This window comes from Artibeus jamaicensis, unplaced genomic scaffold (genome assembly GCF_021234435.1).
Source record: "Artibeus jamaicensis isolate MK-2021 breed Jamaican fruit bat unplaced genomic scaffold, CSHL_Jam_final contig_3126, whole genome shotgun sequence".
NCBI classification, from domain to species: Eukaryota; Metazoa; Chordata; class Mammalia; order Chiroptera; family Phyllostomidae; genus Artibeus; species Artibeus jamaicensis.
The window spans coordinates 3,861,096-3,873,024 of record NW_026521723.1 but is presented as its reverse complement, the minus strand read 5'-3'; the positions used below and the strand labels follow the sequence as shown (position 1 = coordinate 3,873,024).

General features: G+C 39.0%; 1 protein-coding gene and 1 pseudogene across 1 annotated transcript in view; both read right to left on the bottom strand.

The window, feature by feature from the left end:
* The window catches only part of ALCAM (activated leukocyte cell adhesion molecule), a 198,332-nt gene continuing 186,403 nt past the window's right edge, over positions 1-11,929 (bottom strand). Inside the window, exon 15 of the mRNA XM_053663166.1 lies at positions 1-116. Coding sequence (XP_053519141.1) covers positions 29-116 — 88 coding nt within the window. The 3' untranslated portion in view covers positions 1-28. The remainder of the gene's footprint in view (positions 117-11,929) is intronic.
* On the bottom strand, positions 10,457-11,089 carry LOC119058050 (phosphatidylinositol N-acetylglucosaminyltransferase subunit P-like; annotated as a pseudogene).

Sequence of the window (11,929 nt, the reverse complement as noted above, 5' to 3'; positions counted from 1 at the left end):
CTGGACAACAGCTAAAACAGCTTGTCTCTTAGGCTTCCGTCTTGTGATTGTTTTCTTCTAACTTTTTATTTTCCTCCAGATTACCAAGGTCCTTGTTTACATGTTTAGATGCGGTCCTACAAAGGAATGAAATGAAACATTATTACATTGATGCACGCACATTATTCTTTGAAAAAGTTAGAGTTGACATGAATGCATCTTTGCAAAGCAGGTGTTTTACATCTAATACAGGCAAATCGTTAGCGTGAACCATTCCACATCTGTCAGCCTTGATTGGTAACAGACCCCATTCAGGGTACACCAGGAGAAAAAGAAACCCATTATTTTGAAAAGACTATACATACTTAGTTGCATCATGTTTTTGGCTGGGTTGTTTTTCTCCTTTTTCTGGAAAGTAATTATTATCACTTGATAGTAAAAATTTTATTCTGGGCAAACAGTTTCTGGCAAAATTTTTCCGAGGGAGTTTCCTGAGGCCTTGTTCCTTTTTAGCATTCTCTACTATGCGTCTGTGTTGAGTCAATCCCCTGTATCTTTGTTATGGATTCTGTTTATTGGAGAAATCAAAAGCAAGATTAAAGACACCCAGACCAGGCCAGGTGGCTCAGTTGGTCAGAGTGTAGTCTCCTACACCAAAAGGTTGCAGGTTCAATTCCTGGTCAGGCTGTATACAAAAAACGACCAATCGATGTTTCTCTCACGCTGATGCTTCTCTCTTTGTTTCTGTCTCACTTTCTTCCTCTCGCTCTAAAATCAATGAACAAATCCTCAAGTGAGAAAAAAAAAACAGAGTAAGAGCCAAGTTTATGACAGAAGGTTGGCGGCAGCCGAAGCCAAAGTGGCTCTGGTGGGGTGGTTCTCAGACAGAGGTCACGGATCAGCAGTACCAACACCCCTGGGAACTCGACAGGAGATTCAAAGGCCGGGCAGCAGAACTGCGGAAACAGGACCTCCGGGGGTGGGGCGTGCTTCCAGGATGAACAAGGCCTAGTGGTCCTGCTGCGTGCTGAGGTGTGAGAACCACCGCCCTGGGGGGGGGGGCGCTGTGGTTTCATGGGAATGACGAGGTTCCATCCTTGAAGAGCTGAAACCAGGCACACAGCTGAATTCTTTCTTGGTTTTGTGACCACTCAGGAGAAATCAAATACTGTATATCCAAGATATCTCTCTCCTCCCCTCCCTCCGCCTTTTCCTCACGTCCTCCCTTCCTCCTTTCCCTAACTTACTCACTCCCTACTGTGGGCATGTCAGGGAGTCACAGTGAGGCGGTACTTTGAATTATCACTGCCATAGAATTCCTAGTCATTCTTCTACTTTTAAGAAACTACATAATCCTAGAAGCTAGAGTAGAAAACTCCAACTTCTCTAAAAGCAGTTTTAGTCTCTAAATAATTTCTTATCTCATTTGCCAAGAATCATAATCTTACCAGAAAGAGGGTTATAATGGTGTATGACAGGTGTCCCAGTGAGATAGAGACATACAGCTCATTCATGATCACACTGGGACAGTCATCATGTTTGGTATATATTTAACTTGTGATGAAAAAATTCTAAGTTTAACTTAAACTACAGGCATCCAAAGCGATGAACAAGGCAGGAGAGAAACCTCCAACTCTGTCATCATGATTAAGTCCTATCATATGTGATGGAATGTCACAAGGAAGGTATTTAACAACGTAAATGAAAACACACTGTAAGTCTGAGTTTGTATCTTGAGTTATATATATTCACGTAAGTACCTTCTATCTTATACTCAAATGGTACATCACAGTAAATGGCAACCTCTTTATCATGTATATTTTCCAGGCGAATAAAGAATAAGATATAGCTCTGGCTGGTGTGGCTCAGTGGATTGAGTGCCAGCCTGTGAACCAAAGGGTCACCGATTTGATTCCCAGTCAGGGCACATGCCTGGGTTGCAGGCCACATTCCCAGCCAGGGGCAACTGCACATTGATGTTTCTCTTTCCCTTCCCCTCTCTTTAAAAATAAATAAAATATTAAAAAAAATAATATACATATATGTATAATATCTTATATATACACTCACCATCTACTGCCCCCCCACACGGAAGTCTGTCTGGCAAAAGTCCAGCCATGGCTAATATAACAAGAACATTTTGCACAACACTGATGTAACCTGGCAGCCAAGGAGAGTGGACTGGAATGCACATGCATCAACAGTGAAGACTTCACTGTTCTAGCCAGTGCGGGCAGTAGATGCTTCTGAGGGAGCATGTGTACTGTGTGGCCATCACATTCAAAATGACTGAGTAGAGCAACAAATCTGCATCACATTTTGTGGTAAAATTGAACATTCCTCTGCAGAAACTATGTGGATGACTCGGAAGGCTGCAGCTATGTACGGCTGGTGATTGGCTGCTTCATCACAACAATGCACCCGCTCAGGCATTGTGTCTCGTGCAGACATTTGTGGATAAATCAAATCACCCTAGTGAGTCACATTCCCCTACAGCACAGATTTGGTGCCCTGTGACTTCTGGCTTCTTCCAAAACTAAAATCACTTTTGAAAGGGAAGAGATTTCAGACCATTGTTAAGATTCATGAAAATACTATGGGACAACTGATGGCAAACTATGTGAGGTCCCAAGGTGCCTACTTTGGAGGGGACTGAAGCACCGCTGTCCCATGTACAATGTTTCTTGTATCTTTTTCAATCAGTGTATCTACTTTTCCTAGTGCATGGCTGGATACCTTTGGGATGGACTTCCTGTGTATCACCATGATATGAGGTCTGTTCTCTTGTGCTAATAAGTTACATTATTAACAGCTAATAAAATATTAGTAATCTCATCAGTCAAATGTGAGGTGTGATAAATTAGCATGCTTGCTCAGAAAAATTTTAAAGCCTGGACTTCCTTTAAACCTATAAATCCTTTTAAATTTTGTTTTGTTAAAGAGTAATACCCACACAAGATAAGGTGCCAAGAATAAAAGTACAGTTCAATAAATTTTCAAAAGCTGGATGCACACACGCACCCTGTGCCCAAGTCAAGCAACAGAATAGTTGCAGACCCTGAAGTGCCACCTTATGTTCCCTGCCAGTCACTGTCACCTCCCAAAGGTCACCACAATCCCAACTTCCCAGAGAAGAGTTTTACCTGTTCTTGTCATTTGAATCTAAGTGGAATCACAACACAGGTATTCACTTTTGTCTGTGTTTTATTTAAACGCAGCCTCTGTTTGTGATGTTCACATATAATGCTGCATGCAGTCGTAGGTGTTCTGTTCTCATTGTTGTATAGCTCGTCATGAGGCAAAAAAATCCTAATTTATTTCTATATTTGACTGGTGATGGACAATCCTGCTCTTTGTTCTTCCCAGGATTGCACACACACTGAGTTAGATCTTTGGTGTGTCCCGTGTCTTTATGCTCCCATGTGTCACGTCTCTTCTTCCCCCTCCCTGTGCTTCAGTCCAGGTGGTTCCCATTGACTGTATGCCAGCTTCCTTCTCTTGTGTTCTGCTGTGGCCAGTCTGTTTCTAAGTTTATCCACCCAAATCTTATTTTTCAATATTATAGTTCTGGTTATAAAATGTCAATTTGACTGTAAAATATTTTATAATGTATTGAATTCTCTATTTTACTCATCTCCAATGATCATCTTTTCTCCCACTTTTAAGATATTAAGAGTTATTTTAATACCCTTGTCTGTTAACTATAGCATGCTTGTCTACTTTTTCCTTGATTATTGATTGTATTGACTGTTTTGCAAATTATTCCTTTTTTTTTCCTGTCTTACTTTCTCCATCCCCTAAATACAAAGATCCACCTCTTTTCCTTGGATATTTTCCACCTAAATCTCCAGCCGTCTGTCTCATACATTCTCTGATATGGGCAAACTCTTTCTTCTCAACATGAGTATAATAAATTCCTTGAAAATGAGGACAGATTTTCTTTTTATTTTACCCACAGCACATAATACACTGAATGAATATGGAGGCAGCCAACATATGTATCTTTTGATGAACTGAACTGATCTCACTGCAAAAGTATTTTTTCTTCCCTATGATGTTCTTTTATAAAAATATTTTTTATTTTATTGATTTTAGAGAGAAGAGAAGGGAAAAAGAGGGGGAGAGAATCTTGGATGTGGGAAACATTGCCTCCTGCTTATGTACCAAGCAAGGGCCAAACCCACAACCCAGGCATGTGCCCTGATCCAGAATTGAACCCATGACCGTCTGCTTTGCAGGATGACACCCAGCCAACTGAGCCACCCTGGCCAGGATCACTACGATGCTCTTAATAAAAATTTCTTTTATCTTGCTTACTATATTGTTGGAGTGTTGTATACAATACCTATAACATAGAAAATATGTGTTAATTGGTTGTTTAGATTCATATCTATGCCTTATACTGTTCCTTATGATAAAAGAATTCACCAATACAAAGTTCATACATACCCACCTGCAGACAAGTAAAATAGAGAGGATACTGCAGGGAGTGGCAGAACTTGAGTGATGTCTCACTCCAATCATTTCAAATAAAACTGCAGAAAATTATATGCATAAACATGCACCTTGATTATTCTAATAGCTCCTAAATATATATTCTAACATATACTTATAACTATAATTTTCGTAAATCAGTAAGATATTGTGGCAATGAAGGAAAGAATCATGATTCTCAAAGCCTCTTCTTTCCTCTCCTTTCTTTTATTCTGCTTGTATTCTCTCAGCCCTCTGATTTTCCCTTCACCCTTTTTCTCTTTACTTCTCCTTTGTCTGTATGTCTCTTTTTTCCTTTCAAATTCACTTCATTAACTACTATTCTTTGCCTTTCATATGAAAATTCCAACTTATATGAAGGCACCAGAGAGAGTGATAGATAAATGAGTCACTGTTCTGTAGGCATATCCTAATAAATAAAAGAAAAATGTTCTGATGTAAGAAATAAATTTTGCAATTTTGATTTTTCTCAACTTGCTTTGACCTGCTTGGGAAAGAGGAAGGTATACTAAGGTTGAAGACACAATAATTTTACAACTTTGACATAAAGCATGCACTGTAAGAGATTCTGGTTCTAAGACACACATATCAACAGAACAGAATATAAAGCCCAGAAATAAACCCATGTCTCTATGGTCAATTAATATTTGACAAAGGGGGCAGAAGCATAAAATGGGAGTAAAAAGTAGCCTCTTCAACAAATGGAGAGCTAGACAGCTACATGCAAAAAAATGAAACTCGACCACCAACTTATACCATACACAAAAATAAGCTCAAGATGGATAAAAGACTTAAATATAAGCCATAATACCATAAAAGTCCTAGAGAAGAACATAGGCAGGAAAATCTCAGATATTCCACAATATCAGCAATATTTTCACTAATATGTCCCCTAGAGCAAGGGACATAAAGGAAAGAATAAACAAATGGGACTTCATCAAAATAAAAAGCTTCTGCACAGCTAAAGAAAACATCAGCAAAATGAAAAGGGAACCAACTGTATGGGAAAATATATTTGCCAATGATCCCCTCTGGCAAGGGTTTAATCTCCCAAAATATATAAAGAACTCACTCAATTTTACTCCAGAGGATAAACAATCTGATTAAAAAATGGACAAAGGACCTGAAAAAACACTTCTCCAAGGAGGACATACAGATAGCCCAGAGACATATGAAAGGATGCTCAGCATCCCTAACCATCAGAGAGATGCAAATTAAAACCACAATGAGATACCACTTCACGTTGATCAGAATGGCTGATAAACAAATCAACAAACAACAAGTGTTGGTGAGAATGTGGAGAAGGGACCCTAGTGCACTGTTGGTAGAAATGCAGACTGGTGCAGCCACTGTGGAAAACAGAATGGAATTTCCTCATAAAACTAAAGATAGAACTGCCTTTTGACCCAGCAATCCTACTGCTGGGATTAAATCCTAAGAATCCTGAAACACCAATCCAAAAGAATGTATACACCCCCATGTTCATAGCAGCACATTTTACAATAGCCAAGTGTTGGAAACAACCTAAGTGCCCATCAGTAAATAAGTGGATCCAAAAACTATGGTACATTTACACAATGGAATACTATGCAGCAGAAAGAAAGAAGGAGCTCCTGCCCTTTCCAACAACAGCATGGATGGACCTGGAGAGCATTATGCTAAGTGAAATAAGCCAGGAGGTAAAAGACAAATACCATATGATCTCACCTATAAGTGGAATCTAATGACAAAACAAACAAGCAATTACAATATAACCAGAGACATTGAAATAAAGAACAACCTGACAGTAACCAGAAGGGGAGGTAACAGGGAAAATAAGGGAAAGTGTCATCAAGGAACATGTATACAAGACCCATGGACAAAGCCAAAGGGGTGTAGGACTGAGGATGGGAGGTGGGGGAAATGGTGACAACTGTACTTGAACAGCAATTAAAAAAAATCCAAAAAACATAATTCTGGTTCTAGCAATATATTTTTTTAATCTTGCATTTTGTTAATCCTAACATTTATGACAATTACAAACTGTCAGAAAAATAGAGAATAAACTGGTTGATTAAATTTGAGAATGAAAAAAAAGAAAGTAGAAACTAAAAGGAATTTGATCCTGGTACTGGGTGAGCTCCATTTTCACATCGCATTTCCTCTGAGGGCGCGTGCCAGCTGGAGAGACAGAGGCTAATGAAAACAACGGCTGACGATCAAGGGGAAAAAAAACTCAGAAGGGAGAAAGCCACAGAGTTAAGAGGGCCCCAGACTTGTGTGTAAAATACCATATTGCTTAGGTGATTCTCAATTGTGTGTCTGTGGGAGAAATTCCACAAAGTCTAGTAGAAAGCCTAAAAACTTGACATAGGTTTAGCTACTACCCACACAGAAACAGAGGTTGTGGTTGAAGCTCACCATGCCAGAATTTCTCAACGAACATATTAGTCTTTCTATTAAAATCCCAGAAAAGCCCCCTGAAGATAATGTGTCAATATTTAGCATTCACCCTAAGACACCTGCCATATGAAATATAAAAGTAACTTTTGAAGATTTAAAAAATCGGCTGGTAAAGTAATATTTGCTGGGATAAACAATCTATATCCTTTAGGAGAATATGACAGAAACTAGAATCTCTATAGCACATCACACCAAAAAATACTAGCATATAATTAAAAAGTTGCCATACACATAAAAAAGAGAAAAATGTAACCCAAATCTCAGAGACTGTCCTTGGATAACAGAGACCTTAGAATTAGCAGGCAAGAAATTTAAATGTTGTTATATCACATCTTTAAAGACTTTGAGAAAAACAGAAAAAAATTATGGTAACAATGAGAGAACAGGTAAAAATCTCAGCACAAAAAGGAAGCAAAAATAGTCCCCAAATTGAAACTACCATATTGGAAGGAGCAGTTCACTAAGTTGTCTTATCATCAGATTGGAGGTGACAGAAGGAAGTCTCAGTAGTGAACTTCAGGACAAAAATATAAATTATATATTTTCCAAAAAGAGAAGGACAGTAAAAAATTGGCAGATCCCTAGTGGGACAATATTGTTCAAACTAATATACGTGTAATTAGAATCCCAACAGGAGAAGCAAAAGAGAATGGACAGAAAACACATTTTAAGAAACAATAAGCATATTCCCAGATTTATTGATCTCCAGTAATGTGCAAACCCAAAATGCTCAGCAGCCCCCCAAAGGAATGATAGAAAGAAGTCTAAAAAGAGTGACATGAAAGTAGCCATGGAAAGTATGTTCAGAAAAACGATGACAATACATAACAGTTAATGTCTCATCAGGAAAAATGTATAACAAGGATAATTAAACATATTTCAAATGCTGAAAAAGGCTCTCAAACCAGAATTTTATATCCAATAAAAAGACCCTTTAATTCAAAGCAAAGCAAAGCAAAGACATATTAAATTGAATGAAGAAAAACTGGTTGAATCATCAGCAACTGACCTGTCTAAAAGAAGTGTTAAAGGAGGTTCTGTGATTGAAGAAAAGTGACACTAGGTGGAAAGTCAGATGTACAGGAAAGAATAAATATGGACTGTATATATGTAATAAAATATAAGTATTGTTAACTTTTATTTTTTACAAAAACAATCATTTAATTCTATATGAGGCCTGTCCAGAGGTACCCAGCCATGTACTATGAAAAATAGAGACATTTACTGAAGAAGATATAAGATACAAGAAATATTGTACATGGGACAATGATTCCTCATTTCCCTTCAAAGTGGGCACCTTGGGACCTCACACAGCTCTCCCAAAAGACATCAACTGCCCCGTTATTTTTTTCCTGAATCTCATCAATGGTCTGAAATCTCTTCCCTTTTACAGGTGGTTTTAGTTTTGGGAAAAGCTAGAAGACACAGGGTGCCAAATCTGTGCTGTAGCAAGGCCGAGTCCCCAGGGCGACCTGATGTTTCACCTAAAAAGCCTGCACAAGACGCAATGCATGAGCAGATGTGTTGTTGTGATGAAGCTGCCAGTCACCAGTTGCCCACAGCTGTGGCCTTTTTTGTGGTATTGCATCACTCAACTAACAAAGAACATCGAGGTAGTACACCTTATTAATTGTTTGGCCTGGAGGGGTGTACTTGTGGTGGACAACACCTTCCCAACAAAAAACAGTTAACGTGGCCTTAATCTTGTGCTTTTGCTGTGCTTTCCTCAGGCATGGAGAACCAGGCAATTTACACTGGGCCAACTAAGCCTTCATTTCTGGATCATAGCTGCAGACCCACGATTCATGTCCAGTTATGACCTTTTTGAGGAAGTCCAGTTCATTGGTAGTGGCTTGAATCAAGTCATTAGCAACTGCAGTGTGATGTTCCTTCTGCTGTGGTAGCAGAAGCCACGGAGTGAATTTTGCCATGGCAAGTTTCCTGCCAAGATCCTGTGTCAAAATCTCGGACACAGTAGTTTTTGGAATCTGTAGATCAGCTTCTAGTTCTCACACCATCAGTTGCTGATCTTCATTGACTACAGCCCATACATGTTCAACATTCTCAGGTGTTCTGCTTTTTGCAGCCCTTCCAGAATGTGGATCACTTTCAAAAGACTCTTGACCATCTTTGAAGCATTTGTGCAACATTTTAATCTGCGCTGCACTCATTGCATCATCCCTAAAATCTTCTGAATCATCTGAATAGTTTCTGCTGAGGAATGTTCAAGCTTAACACAAAATTTGATGCATGTTTTTTGCCTTACTGGCTCAGCCATTTTGAATGTAAAGTCCACACGGTACACATGCTCACTCAATGGTGTCATCACCCACAATGACTAAAATAGTAAGGTTGTCACTGACTAGTACAGTAAAGTCATCATTCTTCACGCATGTACCTTCCAGTCCATTCTCTTTGGCTGCCAAGTTATAGCAATGCCCCACACACCATTCTCATTACATTAACAATGGCTGAACTTTTCCCAGAAAGATCTCATATATTTACATAGATATATGTATGAAATACATTATATGTGAGACCCTCTCTTGAAACATTATTTTATTTGGTCTCTTCCATCCTTTTTGCTATTGTAGTCATATCCACCACAACTGCCTATCCTATAAACCTCACACTACGATAATAAGGAAGAGGTTAATACAAGTAGAATGGTAAAAGAATTTCAGATTGTTATATAGTAGAATGTTACAAATCCTTCCTTATAGCAATCCCAAGAACAAGCACAATAAATAACTACAAAGAGGTATAGTTAGAAGACCAGTGGAGCAATTAAAATGTAATACTAACACTTATTTGGGTACCTGAAAGCAGGAAAAGAGGAACAGAGGACAACTAAGAAAATAAATAGGCAGATGGTTGTCTTAACTCTATCAGTAATTAAGTCAAATGGAACTTTGTTAAACCTGCCAATTAGAAGTTAGAGATTATCAGACTCCACAGTGCAGAAGTAATAAATGCTTTAGAGCAGGGTTAAGTATTTTTCTCCTGAAAGGTTCAGAGAGCAAATATTTTAGGCTTGCAGTCCATATGGTATTTGTTCCAGCCCTTCAACTCTGGCAGTGCAGTATGAAAAAGCTGACAGTATGCAAAGAAAGGGACATGGCTGCGCTCCTATAAAACTGTGCTTAAAAAATGAGGCAAGAGCCTGGAGTCATAGTCTGGTCAGCCTTGCTGCATACAGATGCAGTTTAAAAATGAGGAGATAAATAATTAAAAATAAAACGATGGAAAAGAAATGCATGTAAACAGTAAGCTGATGAAAGCCGTGTAGCTATATTAATATCAGACAATGGAACATTCAACACAAGCAATATCACAGTGATAATGAGAGACGTTTCATAATCATAGCAGGTTCAACACCTGAAAAAGCCATAGCAACTCTAAGTGTATGTACCTAATGAAAGAATAGAGAAAAACTGGCAGAACTTAAGGGAGACATAGACAAATACACAATCTTTTTTTTTCAGTATTAATGGAAATTTATCTAATGTAAGTTCAACTTAACATTTTTCAAAATGCCAGGTATTAATGAGAGCTAATCATGGTCAAAATTGTTATGTCAAAACTTACAATAAATGTTTGATCCTATCCATATACATTCAGTTTTGGGTGTAACATGCTTTGGCTATAAGAAAGAACATTCAGTTTACTTCACTAACAGGAATATGCTTCATGCTGGGATGGCCTCTTTTTGGTGTTTCTTCTGCTGTTGATCTTTAAGCGTAGTTACCTGTGACTGTATGAATGGAGCTGAGTGGCGGGTACTTGTCACGTTCACTCCAAATAAGAGTACATACCCGATGACTACAGTAGTGAAGGGCAGATGGGCAATGCAACTGCCCAAAATAGGTTCAGCAAATAGGTTCAGGCAAATAGGTTCAGCCTAAAGAGTTGAGCCATTTAAGTATAAATGCCCATGTGAGACATCGTGTGAAGCCAGACCGAAAGCTTAAGAAAAGAACAAAGCTATAATTCGCTCCTTCTGGCACTGATGATGGTGAATTTTCCACCATATTCTCCCATGGCTTTAGACAATCCCAGTGCAATGTCCCCTGCACAAGCGCAGACTGGGGAGCAATAGCAGGGCAAGAGTCAACACTGAGTAAAAAGTCTAGTGGCCACTGCACACCCACCCAGGCCAGCTCAAATAAATTTGCATAGAAGTTATCTATAGGTTTAGATGTTCTTTCCATGACAAATACATTCTGGTGGCCACAGTGAGCTGTGGAAAGCCTTTTTTTAGGACAGGGTGACATGAATAGGGTCTCTCTTTCATGGTTCTCGAGGACCTCTGTATGTCTGACCTTGTAACAAATCGGCTGCGTGAACTTGGATAAATCCCAGACCCTCTCTGGGACCCAGCTGTCTTGTCTCGCGTGGGAGTGGGTCACTGCACGACACCGAGTGGCAGCCCTCAGTGGCCAGTCACTACCCTTCTGGTCTAGCTCTGCGGGAATTCTGGAGCCATCGCTTACTGGCTTGTGAGAGCCGACTGGTACATTTTCAGGAATTTTGTAAGCCAGTTGTTACACACGTCTGTTATTAAAAATTAAGTTATATATAACTTTTTAGTTTAAAAAATCATATATTTTATTTTTTATTATCTTTTATTGATTATGCTATTGTAGTTGTACTGATTTCCCACCTTTGCCCCCTCTCTACCCTTTGCCCCCACTCCCCCAGGCTATCCCCCCACCTCTGTTCATGTCCATGGGTCATGTGTAGGCTTCTTTGGCTACTCCATTTCCTGTATTGCATTTACATCCCCATGTTTATTCTCTAACTACCTATTTGTACTTCTTAATCCCCTCACCTCTTCTCCCTTTCGCCCATACACATCTCCTGTCTGGCAACCATCAAAACGCCCTCTGTAACCATAATCCTGTCTCTGTTCTTCTTGTTTGCTTAGTTTGTTTTTTTTTTTAGATTCAATTGTTAATAGATTTGTATGTTTTTGCCATTTTATTGTACATAGTTTTGATCTTCTTAAGTAAGG